The sequence below is a fragment of the Geotrypetes seraphini genome, chromosome 2 (genome assembly GCF_902459505.1).
Source record: "Geotrypetes seraphini chromosome 2, aGeoSer1.1, whole genome shotgun sequence".
Classification (NCBI taxonomy): Eukaryota; Metazoa; Chordata; class Amphibia; order Gymnophiona; family Dermophiidae; genus Geotrypetes; species Geotrypetes seraphini.
Window position 1 is genome coordinate 465,581,274 of NC_047085.1, and position 22,021 is coordinate 465,603,294.

The following is a 22,021-nucleotide window of genomic DNA, read 5'->3' on the forward strand; positions in this document are numbered from 1 at the left end:
TTAATATTTTTAATTTTATATCTTTATAATCAACAGTACTCTCACTGATAGCTCGAAGCTCCTCCCCTTTATAGGTCATCCAACCAGATAGTTTCGCTGGCAGTCCGAAGTTCCCCCTTCCTCAGTTCATTTAACTAGTTTTTACATGTATCTTTGACAGTCTGATGTTCCTCCCCTTTTCAGCTCATCCTATCAGGTCCGTACAGTGCAGGAGTTATCGGTAAGCTTCCGTTTTTCATGTAATGCTATGGCTTCAGTTTTCAGTCTTTAAGGCGGTCTACTTTTCATGGCAATGAGCTAGGCTTCTGCCCTTCAATTAATAACTTCTGATTTTCAATTGTTATTCAATTTATCCGGTAATATTTTGGTAGCTTTTACACTAAGTCCTCATGAGGAATGTCTTTAGAAGCGATTCTGTGCATTAGCATTTTTGTGCATAAAACTGATGGATATGGCCAGGCATTTATTTCCACATTTATGCTTTTGGGTTTTATTCTAATTTATATCGTCTTCTTGAGCTCATTCATTTTTAATTTGTATGGTTCCCAGTTTCAGCTTTTAGTTTTATGCTTTCCGGTCTTCTTTTCTTTGGTTTATATATATTCTTTTAATTGAACATGATGGGTTAGGCATGATTTTAGATTTTATTTTATGTTCATTTTCGGGTTTTTAGCTTGTGATTGTTTTACGGCTCATACAACACACTGTTTTGAGCAGTAGAGCCTTGTTTCAGCTCTAATCTGGGCTCAGCTCCGATTTTTAGCTTTTCCGGTTATTTCTTAGGCTATTCTTAGCCTGTCATCTCCTTAAGTTTCATATATCTCTTTCTTACATGAGATATTTTTTAGGTCTATCTACGTTTGGCCCAGCTGTTGTGTTCTCTGGATTTAGAGTTCTTCTTCAGTTTTTACATATTTTTCACCACGGTGCAATGTATTTTAGTCTAATTAATAATAATAATAATAACTTTATTTATATACCGCCAGCAATCTTGCGACTTCTAGGCGGTTTACAAAACGAGAGACTGTAAATACAATAAAGAGAAACTGTACATACAACGAATTAAAGAGTATAGCAGTGTGCATCTGATAACATTAATAATGTTTACGACAGTATGTGTGCTGCAGGCCAGGAAGTGCCAAGCTGCTTACACAGAAGTAGAAATATTCCGTAAATTGAATAGAGTGTTCATGGTTAGTGATTAGGGGTTGAGGTTAACAGTTTATAAGTACAGGTATGTGATGATGTTACGAGGGGGGTTGATGTTCCGGTTCATTACCTAGGTATTTCAAGAATAGGTAAGTTTTTAGGTGTTTCCTGAATTCTTCATAGTTGTTTGTGTGTGCAATTAGTTTTTCTAGGTCTTTACTCCATATGGCTGCTTGATACGATAGCCGTTGTTGATGGTGTCTCTTATATTTGCACCCTCTAGCCGGTGGGGAGACAAATTTCATGTGTGTTTTTCTTTCATGTCTGTTGGTTGGGAATGAGAAGAGGTCTGTAATGTATTTTGGGGCTAGACCGTTTAATACTTTGAAGCAGAGACATCCTAGCTTGAACTTCGTGCGTGCCTCCATCGGCAGCCAGTGTAGGAGTCGGTAGGAAGGGGTTATGTGATCGGACTTCTTCAGTCCGAAAATCATCCTGACTGCTGCATTTTGTATTAGTTGTAGTCTTTGCATTTGCTTCTGGGGGATTGTCAGATGGGTGATGTTGCAATAGTCCAGGTGGTTTAATATTAGGGATTGTACTAGAATTCTGAAAGCTGAAGTGTGGAAGTACGCCTTAATGGACCTAAGTTTCCAGAGAGTGAAAAACCCTCTTTTGATTAGGGAGTCTATGTGGTCTTTCATGGTTAGTCCTTGGTCTAGTGTTACTCCTAGAATCTTCATCGTTGGTTGAATGGGGTAGTTTAGAATGTTAATGTGTAATGATATTGTCGTATTAAGTGCGTGAGGCGAGGCTATGAAGAATTTAGTTTTATCTGGATTGAGCTTTAGTTTGAAATCTGTGTTCCATTGTTCCATTGTGTTTAGCGCTTCAGTTGCTGTGGGGGTGATTTCGGAGGGAGATGCAGTGAACGGGATTATGATTGTGAAGTCGTCTGCATAGCTGAATACTTTTATGCCTCGCTGGGTTAGCTGCGTACCTAGTGAAGCTATATAGACGTTGAAGAGTAGTGGGGATAGTGGGGACCCCTGTGGCACGCCTGATGGGTTTCTCCATGTTTTAGAGAGATTGCCATTGAAGCGAACTTGATAGGTGCGGGTCGTAAGGAAACCGGAACCAGTCCAGCACTTCGCCTCCGATGCCGATTAAATCTAAATATTGTAGTAGTTTTTTGTGGTCCACCAAGTCGAAGGCCGAGCTCATGTCGAATTGCATCACTAAGGCTTTGTGGCCCTTGCTGAATAATTTACGTAGGTATTCTAAGATTGCTGCAATCACCGTCTCGGTACTAAACAGAGGTCTGAAGCCTGACTGGGTTTCGTGTAGCAGTGAGAATCGATCTAGGTAGTCCATCAGTTGGGTTTGTACCAAGCCTTCCATTATTTTTACGAAAAATGGGATGGATGCTACTGGTCTATAGTTGGTTGCTGATGTTAGGGGTAGTTTATGATTTTTTGGGATTGGGGTGATTATAATGTGACCATTTTTTGATAGGAATTTTCCGTTTTTGAAATTGTTGGACATATGAGTCCATAGTGTGATTTTAAAGTCTAATGGGGCTGCTTTCATTATGTTGGGTGGACAGGGATCTAGGATGCAGTTTGATTTAGTATATTTGTTGTAGAGTTTTATGAAGTTGTTCCATTCTAGGTTCTGAAAGGAGTTCCAATACATGTCCACTGGTATTTCATTTTCATGTATGTTGGCTATTTGCTGTTCATCTGTGTTGTTTGTTGGGCAGTTGTTCCTTAGGTTCACAATTTTTGAGTCAAAGTGTTGTGCTAGATCGTCTGCTGATGGAAGTTTTATGTCGTGCGTTGATTGACTGTGGCGTGTGGTGTCGAATAAATTTTTAACTAGATTGAACAATTCATGAGTGTTGATTCCTTTTGAACTTGTGTTGGATATATGTATTTTGGATGAGTAGAATGTTTTCCTTTTTTCTTTTATCAGTTGTTTATATTCCTTTATGTTTGATCTCCAATTGTTCCTATCAGATATTTCACCTGATTTGTTCCAGATCCTTTCTAATCGTCGTATTGATTGTTTCATTTTTAGTAGTTCGGAGTCGAACCAGTTGTTATATTTATTTGAGCGGTTTGCTCTGTTTCGTTTAGGAGCTATTTTGTCTAGGATAGTTGTGCTTGTTTTTGGCCACTGTTCCCAGAATTCACCTTCTTCATTTGTCTCCTCGCGCGCTTCGTAGTGGGCCCAGTATTCCTCTGGGTTAATGTGGCCCCTTGTGAGATATTCTTTTTTTTCTATCCTTGGGTGAGTTTTTTCTTTTGATTGGTTCCAGTTTAAATTAAAGTAATAGGTGTAGTGGTCGGACCAGATGTCGTGGTTCCAGATGCCGTTTGATATGGAAATGGTGGGATTTAGGATTTCTTTTGAGGACATAGCTACCAAATCTAGCTGGTGGCCTTTTTCATGGGTTTGTGTGGATGAAGGGAGAATGAAGTTGAGTGAGGATAGGAAGTTTTTAAAATCTTTTGTGTCGGGATTGTCCTCGTTTTCTAAATGTAGGTTTGCATCTCCTGCTATAATATTGTAAGACGGAGTGATTGAGTTGTGTAGGATGAATTCATAGAAGTCTTCTCTGGCCTTTGACCAGCATTTTGGCGGTACACAAAATAGAATACAGGAGAGGTACTCTTCTAGGTTCTTATTGCTAATTTTGCATGCTAGTGTTTCTAGTTGGTTGGTTATCTTGGAGTCAACTAATTCAAGTTCGAGTTCTTCCTTGAGGATGACTGCTAGTCCTCCCCCTCTACGGTCTTCACGGTTTAACATGTGAATTTTGTAGTTATCTGGTATTAGGTCATTTAGTATTGGATCCTCTTCTGATAGTAACCATGTTTCCGTTAGAAAGAGGCAGGCTAGCTTCTTGCAGACGATCCAGTCTTTGATTAAGAAGGCTTTGTTCCTCACTGATCTAGTGTTAAGGTAGGCGCAGGGAATGGAGGTAGTTGTGGTGGGTGTATTGATTTTGATGAGTTTTATCTCCCTTGGTCTTTTTTTGAGGGTACGGTGAGTTCTATTAGTACTTGTGATTATTTTAATATGATTTACTCTTTCTTCCTGTTGGTTAGTTAGGAGCCTATTGGGTGTGTCAGGGTCGTGAACGGAGTGTAGCTTTGGATAGAGTGATATAACGTTTTTCACATTGTTGCATAACAAATATATCAGTAGGATTGATAAGAGCTTCATGATTGCTGGTTTTTGAAATCCTTCTAGTATTGACTTATATGGTTTTCTGTCTATGCAGGTTTTCTGTCTTTATCAATAATACACTTGTGAAGGATTGCGAATAAATTATTGTAGGACTGTGGAGGATTTGAATGGGGTAGTAATCAGTGCTGGGAGGGGGGAGGAGCGGGAGTCCTGCGCTCCTTACCTTGTGTTGGAGGTCAGCGGAAGATCCGGTGGAGCGGTCTTTAGGGCGTAAGTGTTCCACGCAAGTGCTCCCCTCAGGTGCTCCACGAAGGCGCTCACTAAGGCGCAGGCGCCTTTGTCGTGCGCCTTCGTCGGCGCGCCATTGGCGCTGGATCGATTTTAAAATGGTGTTCTCCGGCAGGATCGGGGGGGCGGAGCAGGGCTCCCACGCCGGCCCGGTCTGGCTAGCTTGTGAAGGTGCTGTGCGCTGGATCGTTTTTAAAATGGTGTTCTCCGGCAGGATCGGGGGGGCGGAGCAGGGCTCCCACGCCGGCCCGGTCTGGCTGGCTTGTGAAGGTGCTGTGCGCTGGATCGTTTTTAAAATGGTGTTCTCCGGCAGGATCGGGGGGGCGGAGCAGGGCTCCCACGCCGGCCCGGTCTGGCTGGCTTGTGAAGGTGCTGTGCGCTGGATCGTTTTTAAAATGGTGATCTCCGGCAGGATCGGGGGGGGGGGGGCGGAGCAGGGCTCCCACGCCAGCCCGGTCTGGCTGGCTTGTGAAGGTGCTGTGCGCTGGATCGTTTTTAAAATGGTGTTCTCCGGCAGGATCGGGGGGGCGGAGCAGGGCTCCCACGCCGGCCCGGTCTGGCTGGCTTGTGAAGGTGCTGTGCGCTGGATCGTTTTAAAAATGGTGATCTCCGGCAGGATCGGGGGGGGGGGGGCGGAGCAGGGCTCCCACGCCAGCCCGGTCTGGCTGGCTTGTGAAGGTGCTGTGCGCTGGATCGTTTTTAAAATGGTGTTCTCCGGCAGGATCGGGGGGGCGGAGCAGGGCTCCCACGCCGGCCCGGTCTGGCTGGCTTGTGAAGGTGCTGTGCGCTGGATCGTTTTTAAAATGGTGATCTCCGGCAGGATCGGGGGGGGGGGGGGGCGGAGCAGGGCTCCCACGCCAGCCCGGTCTGGCTGGCTTGTGAAGGTGCTGTGCGCTGGATCGTTTTTAAAATGGTGTTCTCCGGCAGGATCGGGGGGGCGGGGCAGGGCTCCCACGCCGGCCCAGTCTGGCTGGCTTGTGAAGGTGCTGTGCGCTGGATCGTTTTTAAAATGGTGTTCTCCGGCAGGATCGGGGGGGCGGAGCAGGGCTCCCACGCCGGCCCGGTCTGGCTGGCTTGTGAAGGTGCTGTGCGCTGGATCGTTTTTAAAATGGTGATCTCCGGCAGGATCGGGGGGGCGGAGCAGGGCTCCCACGCCGGCCCGGTCTGGCTGGCTTGTGAAGGAGCTGTGCGCTGGATCGTTTTTAAAATGGTGTTCTCCGGCAAGATCGGGGGGGGGCGGAGCAGGGCACCCACGCCGGCCCGGTCTGGCTGGCTTGTGAAGGTGCTGTGCGCTGGGTCATTTTTAAAATGGTGTTATTATTAAAATTAGGTGAAATCTTTATTTTATTATAGTTCACTTAAGCGCTATTATTTATGTAGTTTGTTCTTTTATAGTTCTTACTATTTAATCCACAAGCCTGTTTATAGGACCTACATATTTCACCACTTCACCCTATAGGGTTTTATGCACATTGCTATCTGTTTTAGGCGTGGATATATGTACTTCTTCAATCATGTTCAATCATCATTTTGATACCTTGCACTTACAAATAATCTTCACTTATACCATGATGATCACTCTAGATGTCACTGATCCTCTATCATATGGCACCAGTCACCACCGTTTTTCACATAAACATTTGTTTATCCATTTCACATATCACTTATTCAGTCGACTCCACCTAAGTGCACGTCGGTTAAGCACACACTTTGGTTATTCGCAGCCTACCACCATGATCCCATTTTTTTTGTTTTTTTTACATTATGGTCAATGGACATAAACTCCGGATATTTGCAATTCTGATAAGCACACAATCCGCTTATGCGCACTGATGTTATAGGTCCCACCTCTATTTGTTCACGTTATGTTCACTCCGATTAAAAGCAATCACGTTCTGACTTGGATGAGCCATATGTTTCGGAGCAGCAGTCTAGGTCTGGCCAGGTGTTCGAACTTTCGGAACTGCACCATGGTGTCGCGTGAACAAAAATCACTGTCTTTGGCTGAACGTGTCCACCATGCTGGACAAAAGTCACCGTCTTTGGCTGAACATGTTTATGTCTTAAAGAGACTTGACCAACTGGAGAGTCAGGTCTCTTTTGCAAAACATCACAGCGTTCATCCTTGCCAGATTTCTCGGATTTACAAAAAATAGCAAGCCATACTGAAAGACTGGCAAAACAACAGCAATCCTACCAGTAATGGAATAGAATTGGGAAGGCTGGAGACGTTGAACAGGCGCTGCAATGGTTTGTTGAAGTCGACAACTGCCAATCAGTGGGCTTCTGCTGATGAAGAAAGCAGCACCGCTATCTGAAGAACTGGGCGTAGAAGACTTCAAAACAAATGGATGGTTAGAGAGGTGGAAAGTTTGTAATGGCATAAAATTTAAGCAGCAGCATAAAGGACACTGCAGACAACCAAGAGTCTGATGAGGACGGAGATACTACTGCAGTCATCATGACTAATGAATCACCTGCAGAGATTGTTTCCTTCTCGGACACGCTGAAGTCCCTACACATGCTGTGTTGTTATCTGGAGAAAATGGATGTCACGACGATGGACAGTTTTACAGCATCAGTAGTCATATACACAGCCTAAATTGTGCAATCTGCATGCAGAAAACAATGACTGATGCCCTAGACATTTTTATGTGGATTATCTAATTGTTTTAATAAAGCCTTCATCTTAGACATCAACTCTCCATAAGTTTTTTGTTTCCAGATAGGATAAGCTGTCAGAAGATTTGGTAGAAGCAAAAGAGATCGGTGAACCACAACAATCTGAAAAGGGTGGTTCATCCCAAAGAGTGATTTTTCATTAGATCGCCATAATAACTGAGAATTTCTAGCAGCACATCTGGGGTATTACTTTGGAAATATCTACATTTTTTGCTTTCTAAATGTGGCAGAGATAAGGCAATTAATACTTTTTTCAGGCAGGGCACACCAAATGGACAATGCTGGTATACTGTATGTGTCACACTGCAAATGAGCTTCAGGGACCAGTTTGACCCGACAATATAATAGTTCTTGCGAATTAAATATAAGCATGCTCTGCATCCACAAAAGTCCAACCTCCTCCAAACAAGTGTAGATCATAACTAGGATATTAAGTCATAAAACAATTATTCAAATTCTCATGTTTTCTGAGTAATAGCAGCATAAATCTCTACCAGGCACATTGTGAAATGCAAAATCTAAAGAAAATCCAAGTGGAATGAACTTCCAGTGGAGGTAATGGAGAGGACTATGTGAATTCAAGAAAGCATAGGACAGGCATGTGGGATGATATGGATGGGCCATATTGCCTTTATCATTTTCTATGTTTCTATATCATACAACAGTAGTTCTAATGCTATGATTTAAACAGCAAGAACACTAATAAGAACATAAGAATTGCCGCTGCTGGGTTAGACCGGTGGTCCATCGTGCCCAGCAGTCCGCTCACGCAGCGGCCCCCAGGTCAAAGACCAGTGCTCTAAATGAGTCCAGCCTCACCAGTTTAGCAGGAACTTGTCCAACTTTTGTCTTGAATCCCTGGAGGGTGTTTTCCCCTATAACAGACTCCAGAGGAGCGTTCCAGTTTTCTACCACTCTCTGGGTGAAGAACTTCTTTACGTTTGTACGGAATCTATCCCCTTTCAACTTTAGAGTGCTCTCTCATTCTCCGTACCTTGGAGAGGGTGAACAATCTGTCTTTATCTGCCAAGTCTATTCCCTTCAGTATTTTGAATGTTTCGATCATGTCCCCTATCAGTCTCCTCTTTTCAAGGGAGAAGAGGCCCAGTTTCTCCAATCTCTCACTGTACGGAAACTCCTCCAGTCCCTTAACCATTTTAGTCGCTCTTCTTTGGACCCTTTCGAGTAGTACCATGTCCTTCTTCATGTATGGCGACCAGTGCTAGATGCAGTATTCCAGGCGAGGGCGCACCATGGCCCAGTACGGAAGCATGATAACCTTCTCCAATCTGTTTGTGATCCCCTTCTTAATCATTCCTAGCATTATAATGCTGTTTTGCCAAAAATCAGAGGGTTATTACTGAAAAATTAAAGGTCAGTTTTGAATTCAGCGACCCCCAAATCACTATAGAACGCCCACTACAATTCATGCCCCAAAACCTTGCTGATTCTTTCCCAAAGTCATAGCTCTACTCCTACATATCATAGCTAAACCAGACGCTCACTCGTCGCTCCTGCCACCATTCCAGGTCTATGGGTCATTATGATGAGGATTATGATTCCGACTTCTCTTCATGTTTCCAGCAGGTCCGACTACAATGATACATTTTCAGATGGTAGTTTTTCAGGTACAGCTTCACTGCCTGATCAACCTCTCCTTTACCAAATCCTTTATGTAAATGAGGCAGGATTTCCCAATTAAAATGGAGTCTATAAGGAAGTGCCAAAACATTTCCTGAAGGTGCCACTACATAACCTTATGAAAGAAACTTTACTAAAACAAACAAACAAAACTGGGAAGCCCCCTCCATATACCGTGTTTCCCTGAAAATAAGACAGTGTCATATTCATTTGGGGCCCAAAAAAGGCACGTCTTATTTTCGGGTACGGCTTATTTTTTTCATGTACATTATCTCTCCCTTCCTATCCTTTACCCCAATTCTTCCTCTTTGCTTTCCCCCATATGTGCAACATCTTTTCTCCCCTTTCACCCTTCCCTCTGCAGCATCTTTCTATCCATCCATCCCCCTGTGCAGCAGAACCCTTTGCCCAGCTTTCATCCTTCCCTCCCTCCCATCCCCCTGTGCAGAACCCTTGTCAATGTCAATGTTCAAGATGGTCTTTCCAACATACCCTGCATGGGTGATGACTTGTTTGGTGACCGTATAGAGGAGGCCGCTCAAAAGATGAAGACATATGGACTGTATACCATTCTCTCGACAGTGCAACAATCTTAACAGCCTAAGGGCTTTTCAAGCTCCTAAAGATGTTTTTCATACTATTCAAAGAATAAATACTGCTAGCCTTCAATGTCTGCACAAACATCTACTCAGACGTCCGAGACAACACAGGCAACCGAAAACCGCTACACCTTCTCAACTTAAGCAGCAGTAGTCCTTTTGACTATCTCCTAGACAGTTTAGCTAGTGTTTCTCAGCCCGCTCCTCAGACTCTCCCAACAAGAGGTAGACTCATTCATTACCATCAACGCTGGTCTCCGATAACATCAGATGAATGGATACTCCAAGCAGTGAACCAGGGATATGCCCTGCGTTTATGGAAGCGACCACTGAACTACCCTCCAAGAGAGTCTCATTTCAACTTGCTACTCCATAAAGAAATCTCAGCCCTTCTCCAACTCTACGACATAAAAATGGTTTCACTGCAAGAGTGGGGCAAGGGTTCTACTCAAGGCACTTCCCAAAGAAGTCCAGTAGTATTCGTCCTATCCTAGGCCTCAAAGCACTAAACAAGTCTGGTGAAAGAGTTTTGAATCCTATTGCCTCTTTTGGAGAAAAATGACTGGCTATGCTCTCTAGATCTAAAAGAAGCATACACTTATATTTCATTTCTCCCCCTCACAAAAAATACCTTGGTTTCATCTGTGAGCATGCCACTTCCAGTACACAGTCCTCCCACGTGGACTAGCTTCAGCACCCAGAGTTTTAAAGTGTTTAGTGGTAGTAGCAGCAATACTTCATTCATTCAGCTTCCTTACCTGAACGACTGGTTGATAAAAGCCTCCACATCCCAGCAGGCTCAATAGGCTTTGAAAGCAACAATTTATGTTCTTGAGCTCCTGGACTTTGCAGTCAATTATCCCAAATCCCAACTGCAGCCCACTCAGTCTCTGGAATTCATTGGAGCTGTTCTGGACACAACCCAGACACGTGCTTTACTCCCTCAGCAGAGACTCACTGCACTACTTCAGCTCTGCCAGGAAGTTTTTTCTGATGGCCTCCACAGTATGTATATAGTTTCTTTTGCCCATCTTCACCTCAGACAACCTCAGTAGCACTACCCTTCCAGTGGTCTCAAGCAACTGGTCTTCTGTCTCAGCGTTTGTCCGTGACACCATAACTTAAAGAGATTCACTTCTGTGGTGGATGACTCTATCCAATCTCTCCAGAGGTCTCCTGTTCCAGGTCCCAAACCATCAAAAGATGCTTCCATGTTGGGATGAAGAGCTCACTTGGACGATCTCCACATCCAGGGATCTTGGAATTCCGCAGCAACACATCTTCAAATCAACCTACAATTCGCAATGCCCTGTTCACGTTCCAGGATTGTCTCCTCAATCAAGTAGTACTGGCTTGACAGGACAACCAAGTAACCATGTACTATGTGAACAAACAAGGTGGAACAGGATCTCATCACCTCTGCCAGGAAAACATCCAAATCTGGTCCTGGTCCATTGCTCGCAACATTTTCCTGAAAGCAGTCAAACTAGCAGGGAAACAATGTATTGGCCAACAAACTGAGCAGAATTCTGCAACCACACGAATGGTCACTCAACAACTCCATATTATGACAAATATTCAAGATGTGGGCGACTCCAGAAGTGGACCTCTTTGCTTCCCCCTTCAATCACAAACTTCCTCCTTTCTGCTCCCAATCGCCTTGAAAAAGAGACGGCTTTCTCCTTGACTGGCGAGGCAAGTTCCTCTATGCATTTCCTACAATCCCTTTAATCAAGACAGTGCTGCTCAAGCTTCACCAGGAACCACCCGCCATGATACTCATTGTATCTCGGTGGCCACGTCAACCTTGGATCCCTCTTCTTCTGCAAATGAGAACCCATTACTCTGTGAATCATGCCAACACTGCTGACACAGAACATATAGTAACATAGTAACATAGATGACGGCAGATAAAGACCCGAATGGTCCATCCAGTCTGCCCAACCTGATTCAATTTAAATTTTTTGATTTTTTTCTTCTTAGCTATTTCTGGGCAAGAATCCAAAGCTTTACCCGGTACTGTGCTTGGGTTCCAACTGCCGAAATCTCTGTTAAGACTTACTCCAGCCCATCTACACCCTCCCAGCCATTGAATCCCTCCCCAGCCCATCCTCCATACGGCCATATACAGACACAGACTGTGCAAGTCTGCCCAGTACTGGCCTTAGTTCAACATTTAATATTATTTTCCGATTCTAAATCCTCTGTGTTCATCCCACGATTCTTTGAACTCAGTCACAGTTTTACTCTCCACCACCTCTCTCGGGAGCGCATTCCAGGCATCCACTACCCTCTCCGTAAAGTAGAATTTCCTAACATTGCCCCTGAATCTACCACCCCTCAACCTCAAATCATGTCCGCTGGTTTTACCATTTTCCTTTCTCTGGAAAAGATTTTGTTCTACGTTAATACCCTTCAAGTATTTGAACGTCTGAATCATATCTCCCCTGTCTCTCCTTTCCTCTAGGGTATACATATTCAGGGCTTCCAGTCTCTCCTCATACGTCTTCTGGCGCAAGCTTCCTATTATTTTCGTCGCCCTCCTCTGGACCGCCTCAAGTCTTCTTACGTCCTTCGCCAGATACAGTCTCCAAAACTGAACACAATACTCCAAGTGGGGCCTTACCAATGACCTGTACAGGGGCATCAACACCTTCTTCCTTCTACTGACTACGCCTCTCTTTATACAGCCCAGCATCCTTCTGGCAGCAGCCACTGCCTTGTCACACTGTTTTTTCGCCTTTAGATCTTCGGACACTATCACCCCAAGGTCCCTCTCCCCATCCATGCATATTAGCTTCTCTCCTCCCAGCATATACGGTTCCTTCCTATTATTAATCCCCAAATGCATTACTCTGCATTTCTTTGCATTGAATTTTAGTTGCCAGGCATTAGACCATTCCTCTAACGTTTGCAGATCCTTTTTCATATTTTCCACTCCCTCTTCGGTGTCTACTCTGTTACAAATCTTGGTATCACCTGCAAAAAGGCACACTTTTCCTTCTAACCCTTCAGCAATGTCACTCAAACATATTGAACAGGATTGGCCCCAGCACCGAACCCTGAGGGACTCCACTACTCACCTTTCCTTCTTTCGAGCGACTTTCATTAACCACCATCCTCTGGCGTCTGTCTGACATCCAGTTTCTGACCCAGTTCATCACTTTGGGTCCTAACTTCAGCCCTTCAAGTTTGCTCAACAGCCTCCTATGAGGAACTGTATCAAAGGCTTTGCTGAAATCCAAGTAAATTACATCTAGCATAAATGTCCTCGATCCAGCTCTCTGGTCACCCAATCAAAAAATTCAATCAGGTTCGTTTGGCACGATTTACCTTTTGTAAAGCCATGTTGCCTCGGATCCTGTAACCCATTAGATTCAAGGAAGTACACTATCCTTTCCTTCAGCAACATTTCCATTATTTTTCCAACAACTGAAGTGAGGCTAACCAGCCTGTAGTTTCCTGCTTCATCCCTGTGACCACTTTTATGAATAGGGACCACATCCGCTCTCCTCTAATCCCCAGGAATCACTCCCGTCTCCAGAGATTTGATGAACAAGTCTTTAATAGGACTCGCCAGAACCTCTCTGAGCTCCCTTAGTATCCTGGATGGATCCCATCTGGTCCCATCGCTTTGCCACCTTCAGTTTTTCAAGTTGCTCATAAACACCCTCTCCTCCATGAACAGCCCAGAATCTACTCCATTTGCTCGTGAACAAGAACTCTCTACTGCAACCCAAGCAATGTTCCTTGGCTCTCACAGCATGGTATTTCTCTCCCAACCATTAGATACTCTTTTGCTGTCTGCACCAATGTCAGCTATCACTGAAGCTTCCAGAAAGGCTCTTCAGCTTGGAAAAGAGACAGCTATGGGGAGATATGATTGAAGTCTACAAAATCCTGAGTAGAGTAGAATGGGTACAAGTGGATTGCATTTTCACTCAGTCAAAAATTACAAAGACTAGGGGACACTCGATAAAGTTACACGTTGCCAGAGGATATGGTAAGAGCGGATAGCGTAGCTGGTTTTAAGAAAGGTTTGGACAAGTTCCTGGAGAAAAAGTATATAGTCTGTTATTGAGAAAGACACAGGGGAAGCCACTGTCTGCCCTGTATCAGTAGTATGGAATATTGCTACACCTTGGGTTTTGGCCAAGTACTAGTGACCTGGATTGTCCACCATGAGAACAGGGTACTGGGCTTGATGGACCATTGGTCTGACCTAGTAAGGCTATTCTTATGTTCTTACTACCGCTTCAAATGGATTTGCTTTTCCTCATGGAACCTGTCCTATTCCATCCATCCTGGACTATCTCCTCCATCTCCCTAATTCTGGACTAAAGATTAATTCAGTGAGTTCATCTCAGTGCTATTAAGTGTTTTTCACATACCTCTGCACAACAAGCTCTTAAAAGTTCATCCTCTGAGCTCTAGGTTCATGAAAGGCCTTTACAACATCAAGCCACCTCTAAAATCTCTCACAGTGGCTTGGGACCTCATGAAGCCTACATTTGAACCACTGTCCACTTTATCTCTCAAGCACCTCACTTGGAAAGTGGTCTTCCTCATTGCTCTCACTCCAGGTGCTAGTAGCAAATACTACATTTTATCCTGACAAGGTGGGAACTCCTGCAACTAAGAGAACTATCTTAACATAGATTGCGGACTGCATCTCATTCTGCTATGCTCGGTCTGGTCCAATGCTAGGAGATCATGTTACTGCATATAAAATGCAAGCCGTGGCAACTTCAGAAGCCCACCTAGGCTCCATTCCTATTGAGAACATCTTTAAAACAGCCACCTGGGCCTCAATTCATAAATTCACAACCCACTACTGTTTGGAAAATCTTATCAGACAGGATAGTCAGTTCGGACACAAAAAGTTCTTCAAAGTTTAATCTCTAATTAGAAGCCAATTTCCCTCCAGCCCTATTCGTTAGCTGAGGAGTCTCCACGTGAGAATATGCTGCCTGCTTGCCCTGGAATAAAACAATTACTTACCTGTAACAGATGTTATCCAAGGACAGCAGGCAGATACTCACAACCCACCCACCTCCCCTTCTTAGCTTCGTTACTGAACTGATGATCCCGCTAGCTGGCAGCGGGCAGAAAGGCGCCTGTATATGTACAGTACAGACAATCTTTTTTATTTTGAAAGTGACAGTTCAGTTTGGATGGTCCTTGCCGGGTTCCATGGATAACATTACCCACATGTGAAAATATCTGCCTGTTACAGGTAAGTAACTGTGATTTATCTAGCCTCTCCTTTGTAACAAATCAGATTAGCAGCACAAATTTATTATCCCACTAGAAATGTTACAACACCAGTTTACAGACAGTTGCTCAACATTTTCTAAAATTCTTATAAATTATCAGTCAATGAAAAAATACTTACGCTTTCTTAATATCCTCTGGTGATGCGTGTCTTTGGACTCCTAAGACATCATAATATTCCACCATGCTGAACAATCAAGTCCTGAAATCATAAGTCAGTTCATTTATTACAAATTGCTCATACAATAAATCATTGTACATTCTCTCTTTAGATTTTTCAAAATACTTTTGTTAGAGGAGAAAATAGTTCCAACATAATTTGGAAGAACCAAATTACTTTCCTGTAGCAGATATTCTCTGTGGACAGCAGAATACTTCCTAACATGTATGAAATCACCAAGGATCTGCTCTAACATAGTGTTGACAAAAGCTTCTGAGATATCTCAAAATGCACACAACCAAGCCCTGACTGCTGCCGTTGCATGGGACCACCTCAATATTTATTAGCTAATGGTAGAATACAACTCAGGGAGCTAAGTGACTTGCATCATGCTGTCCAGAGAACACCTGCTACAGATAATTTGTTTTTCTCCAAAGATATGCGGAATGGTAAATCCTCAGGCAACCAAACTACAATGGGCAAAGAAGCATCCCTATGGATGAGCCAGAAGATATCACACAAAGTAGAGATAGCCAAACAGCCTTCCCAATAACTAGCAAAATGGAGTTCCAGAGATAAAAGCAACAGACAATATTTATTGACACACAAATATATGGAAAGACTCAACATGGAGCCATGTTTCAGGATGAAACTATCTGCTTCAGAGGTCAATCTGTTGGCCCCCTAGATTAATACTGAGCCTTTACATGAGGAGCAGCAAAACACTGCTGCACAACTGGAATATGTGACAATGTTAAATGGAAACCAAATTAAATCACTCAAGTGCGTCAGTGTCTGGCCAAAGTAGCAAGGGAAAACCCCAAAAGATTGGACTCCTAGTTACAAGATGCCTTCAACAGGAAAGAGGAACAATTACATTTTGTGACAATAGGCAAATACCAACATTTTTGGTAATTAGTAGCCTTTTCTATTTTTTTTTTTCGGGGGGAGGGGGTAGCCCAGGAAACAAAAGAAATGGTCCTGTGAAAATTGTATTATAATCCCGGAATTGTATTATAATCCCCAGAGATTCTGGATGATAATCTGGCCAAACCTACTGGTACATCTGGAGTCTCCTAAACCAGGGGTGCCACTGCCTTTCCTTTACTTATGCTGAGCAGCTTGGACTCAAGGGTCATGCCAGAGCTATGGCTGTTTTGGTAGCCCACTTGAACTTTTTGGTGCTACAACAGATATCAATTCATACTTTCACATCCCACTAGTGTTTTAGAGCATGGGTACTAATATCGGTTCGAGGGTCACAATCCAGTTGGGCTTTTAGGATTTCCACAATAAATATGCATGAGATCTATTTGTATGTTTTGCCTGTACTGGATGCAAACAGATCTCATGTGTATTCATTATGGAAATCCTAAAACCCCGACTGGATTGTGACCCTCAAGAATCGATATCAAGCACCTCTGCTCTAAACACTAGTGGGATGTGAAAATATGAATTGATGTCTGTTGCAGCACCAAAAGGTTTTCCTACATGGAGGCAAACTTCAAGTGGGCTACCAAAACCGGCATAGCTCCGATATTACCCTCAGGAGTCCAAGCTGCTCAAGCACAAGTAAAGGAAAGGCGCTCCACTAGCTAACTGTATAGTGTATATGAGTTGCAATCAAAAAAGTACAGTGAATGCTGATGCCAAACACCACCCAATAGAAAGGCAGGAATCTTCAATATGGGAAGCAGTGTGCAAACCAAAGTAATAGTGTGTGACAAGTGTTCAGTGCAGTCAGTCGATTGTGAGCTATGTAAATCATGGATCACGAACATCATGAAATTTTGTTTTAAACTTCAAACAAGTGCTAAAGAAACATACGAAATGTTAAAATTAGTTTATGGTGATGCTACAGTGACCATGAAGATGGTTTACAAGTGGTTCGAGATCAGGACTAGAGAACAACATGAGGACAAATTTTTCCCGTCCTGCCCAAGTGACTTCTTTCCTGTCCCTGCCCCATTCCTGCAAGCTCTGTCCTCATCTGCACAAGCCTCAAACACTTTAAAGTCATAAGTGTTTGAGGCTTGTGTGGCTAAGGCTTACAGAAATGGGGTAGAACGGGGACAAATCTGTCCTCATGTCATTCTCTAATCGAGACATCCTTCAACATCAAAAACCCAAGAGAATGTTGAAAGAGTAAGTGAAATGATTTGATCAAATGGGTGACTATTAGGGAAATTTCTGAAGATCTGAACATTTCTTATGGTTCTGTTCAAAACATTTTAAAAGATTTGAACATGAGTGTGACCTGAGAAATGAGCAAACAGTTTCTTCCTCCATCATGACAACGCTACGTGTCACACATCACTTCTGGTACGGCAATTTCTGTTAAATAAAAACATTACGGTATGTCCTCACCTACCTTATTCACTGGATTTGGCACTGTGCGACTTCTGGCTCTTCCCCAAAGTCAAAATGACCATGAAAGGTAAATATTTTAAATCAATTCAGGACATCGAGACAGCCAAGACAGCGCAACTAAGGACATTAAAGAAAGAGGACTTCCAAAACTGCTTCAGAAAGTGGCATTAAAGATGGGATCTACTTTTGCTCTGGAGCTCTAACAGCCGATAAACTGGTCAAACTGCAACAAGTTTTAAGGCACACTTTGAGCAAAATTTTTAAGTGGTATTTTGCATCCTTGATGCTCATACTAACATCATTGAAACTAAAATAAAAAGTTGTGCTGGAATGCCAAAATTAGTATTTTTCATCCATTATTGTCAGCTTTATGAGCAGTAAAAAAAATGACATTTTATTCACTGCTGTGTACGATGCTGCCAGCACCCAGTAAAACAAGGGGGTCTATCTAGCTCAGTGACTATTGCAACTAAGGATCTGATATCTGTTTCTTCCCTCCCCCTTCACCAGACGCAGCATCATTTTCACCCTCACATGACTGATTCCCTTCCTCTTACTGGTTCCTTCTCTATATGTCAGTGATTGACGCAGGACACCGCCAGCCAGTTGGAAGCATTCTCTGGCGGATCCAGCCTACTTGGGGAACAGGAAGTTACATAAGAGGAGGCAAGACCTGCTAGAAAGAGTCTTTAGAGCTGGCTGGCTGGGCCCTATTTCAATCACTGACAGCCTGACACACCAAAAAGGAACCAGGAGATTAGAGGAGGGGGGGGGGAGGAAGAAGAGAATCAAGAGGTGTGCTTAGATGTGGGGCTTAGGTCCACTCACCTCTGGAAAAAGGTAAAAGTGAAAGCACACTACAATTTAGTGTATGTGTGAGAGCATTAGCCTTCTATTTGAAGCAGACTACAGCCCTTAGAAAGTCTACCCAACTTTGTTTCCTTTGACCCTAACAGGAGAGAGTTTGCCATTAACAAATACATACGAAGTGTGATAAAAAAATATGGTGAATGTTTAAATAAAAATAAATTTATAAGACACATTGCCATTAATCCCCCTCAAAACACTCCCCTCACCATTTCACGCTTATAGACTTCAGATTTTTATCATAGATTATCCTTGCACTGGACACAACACTCAACTTTGCAGCAGTTCAGTATGAATTGCTGCATTAGAACATTCCTTCAAATTCTGCACCATTGACACAAGGGCTGAAATTTGTCAATTTTGAGGGTCAATTATAAAAGAAAGTCTGCCTGAATCTTTTTCTAATTAGTACCAGCTGAAAAAGGAAATACCATATATACTCGAATACAAGATGAGATTTTTGGGCCAAAAAAATATCTCAAAAAAATGGGGGTCTCATCTTAAATTTGGGTCAAGCAGATAGCCGCTGCTTCAATACTCCTACTTCAACGATGGGTATTTCTCTCCTAAACTCCCACCAACACCTGATAAATGCTGTTGCTCTCCTGCACTCTACCCTTTCATCACCAATGCTGCTTTAAGAACCCCCACCGCCGATGCAGCTTCCATCACCATGCAGCTTTCTGAAGGTCCTCCTACCTCCGACGCTGCTGTCTGAAGACTCCCCCCCATTTCCGATGCTAGTTCCACTGTCGAAGCTGCGGTTTCTGAAGGCCCCCCCCCCCCCACACACACTGCTGCTTCCATTGCTATTTTCTGACGGCCTGTGCCTCTCCCCCATTACACATTCTTTTTTTGTTGTTTTACTGGCTCCTGTTTGGGTCTTTAGTGCTCCCTCCAAGGAATCTGATGCTTGGGGCCCTGCACCGGATCAGTGTGCACTAGCGGTGATGATTTTATTTGTCTGTCTTCAGATGACACTTTCTGTAGGGCTGCTCCCCAACCCCGATGATGTCAACATTCTTCTTACCAGCAGAAGGCGGGAGTCGGCAGGCCTTGAGCATGCGCAGATGCTCAAGGCCCCGCACGGATCATCATACCAGCAAACAGCTTTCCTGGCATCTGTGGCTTGGAGCACCATCCGGTAAGGCTGTCTTACTACTAATTGCTGAAGCGAGAAAGCAAAACAATAACCAATACTGTGAGATATGACACAGTACTGTTTTCTGTTTTGGTTTGGGGATTTGTAGGACCTTTTTGTTTAAAATATTTTTTGTGTGTACTCTCCATTTGGATTTAGTATTTTGGTAGTGATTGGGTAGGGGGGTAGTAGGGGTTTATTACTGTAAAATATGATTGATGACTTGTGTTGTTGATCTTTTCTTTGGAAGTCCATCCTCTGGCAGGTTGGCCTTTAAATTTTGCTGTGGTTATCAATAAAAACGATTCAAACATAAAATTTTTTGCTCCTGAGGAATTTGTGGGGAATACTGGTATGTGGAGGACAATGGTGTAGGTCATCTGTTGGGGGGACCTTGTATGAAGGGAAATGGTGTAAGTCATCTGGGAGTCATTTATAGTACCATTTCACAGACTGCAGAAGAAAGAGGCAAGGTTTTTCTGAGACTAATAGAATGTTTGCTCTATCTTCTCTACGATCTACCAGTACCTGTGGCAGAATTACCGTTACACACGCTGAATGTCAAGAAGCCCATTTTATACCTATGAGCTTCTTTGTATGTAGTGTGCATTACTGCAGTTCCCATATGAACAATCTGTACAGCTGGGGGACATTAAGGAACCAACTTTTTCCTTTACATTTTTTTCTTTTAGGAATGGCTAGTCTTGGTGGAAAGTGAAAGCGGATGTCATATGATTCCGCATTTAAATTGAAAGCTGTATTGAGAGTAGAAGAGGGCAATAATTTAATTGCAAGCAGAGAATTTGGTATTAGCGAAAAGCAAGTAAGAGATTGGAGAAAGCAGAAGGCTGAACTAGAAAGCACAGTTACTTACCGTAACAGGTATTATCCAGGGACAGCAGGCAGCTATTCTCACATATGGGTGACGTCATCGACGGAGCCTGGATGTAGACGCCTCAAACAGACTTGCTTGAAGAAACGCAAAGTTCTGAGTCGCCCGCACCGCGCATGCGCGAGTGCCTTCCCGCCCAGCACAGGGCATGTGTCCTCAGTTCAGATAGCTAGCAGAGAAGCCAACCAGGGGAGGTGGGTGAGTTGTGAGAATAGCTGCCTGCTGTCCCTGGATAACACCTGTTACGGTAAGTAACTGTGCTTTATCCCAGGACAAGCAGACAGGTATTCTCACATATGGGTGACCTCCAAGCTAACAAGAATGGGATGGTGGGAGTGTTGGCAATTTAGGAGAATAAATTTTGTAATACTGTTTGGCCAAACTGTCCATCCCGTCTGGAGAAAGTTTCCAGACAATAGTGAGAAGTGAAGGTATGAACCGAGGACCAAGGAGCAGCTCTACAAATTTCCTCAATAGGTGTAGATCTGAGGAAAGCTACTGAAGCTGCCATTGCTCTGACTTTATGGGCTGTGACTTTACTGTGAAGGGGTAATCCAGCCTGGGCATAGTAGAAAGAGATACAAGCCGCCATCCAGTTGGAGATGGTACGCTTAAAAATAGGATGGCCCAACTTATTTGGATTGAAGGAAACAAAAAGTTGAGGAGCAGTTCTGTGTGGTTTGGTGCGTTCCAAGTAGAAGGCCAAAGCACGTTTACAGTCCAGAGTTATGAAGAGCTGATTCTCCAGGATGAGAATGAGGCTTTGGAAAAAACACTGGAAGTACGATAGATTGGTTGAGATGAAATTCTGAGACCACTTTAGGTAGGAATTTCGGATGAGTATGAAGAACAACTTTGTCATGATGGAACACCGTGAATGGTGGGTCAGTAACTAAAGCTTGCAGTTCACTGACTCGTCGAGCAAAAGTGAGGGCTATGAGAAATACCACTTTCCAAGTGAGATACTTCAGATGAGCCTTATCAATTGGTTCAAATGGAGGCTTTATGAGTTGAGTGAGGACAACATTGAGGTCTCAAACCACAGGAGGCGGTTTGAAATTGAAAAAGTCCTTTCATGAATCTAGAAACCACCGGATGAGCAGAGAGGGGTTTCCCTTCAATAGGCTGATGGAAAGCCGCAATTGCACTGAGATGGACTCGTATAGATGTAGACTTGAGGCCAGAATTGGATAAGTGTAAAAGATAGTCCAAAACAGAAGATAATGAGGAATGCTGAGGCTCCTTATGATGAGAAAAACACCATGTAGAAAATCTAGTCCATTTTTGGTGATAGCATTGTCTAGTGGTAAGCTTTCTAGAGCTTCTAAAACGTCTCTTACAGATTGAGAAAACTGAAGAGGGGTTATGTTGAGAGATACCAGGCTGTCAGGTGTAGAGACTGCAGGTTGGGATGAAGCAGAGATCCCCGACTCTATGTAAGCATAGAAGGAAAAACTGGTAGAAGGTATGGCTCCCTGCTGCTGAGTTGAAGTAGAAGGGAGTACCAGGGTTGTCTCGGCCACCGAGGAGCGATTTAGAATCATGGTGGCATGATCGTTCCTTAACTTGACCAGAGTCTTGAGAATGAGAGGGAATGGAGGAAAAGCGTAGAGGAAAAGATTTGTCCATTCCAGAAGAAAAGCATCTGCCTCGAGACAGTGAGGAGAGTATATCCTAGAGCAGAACTGAGGCAGTTTGTAGTTGTGGGGAGCTGCAAAGAGGTCTATCTGTGGCATTCCCCACTGTGAAAAAATGTGATGAAG

At 43.6% G+C, this 22,021-nt stretch overlaps 1 protein-coding gene across 2 annotated transcripts in view; it reads right to left on the reverse strand.

The window, feature by feature from the left end:
• Positions 1–22,021, reverse strand: part of DNAJB6 (DnaJ heat shock protein family (Hsp40) member B6) — a 308,250-nt gene that overhangs the window by 240,285 nt on the left and 45,944 nt on the right. For both annotated transcript variants that reach the window (XM_033931602.1, XM_033931601.1), the window contains one exon: positions 14,950–15,030. In XM_033931602.1, coding sequence (XP_033787493.1) covers positions 14,950–15,014 — 65 coding nt within the window. In that variant the 5' untranslated portion in view covers positions 15,015–15,030. The remainder of the gene's footprint in view (positions 1–14,949; positions 15,031–22,021) is intronic.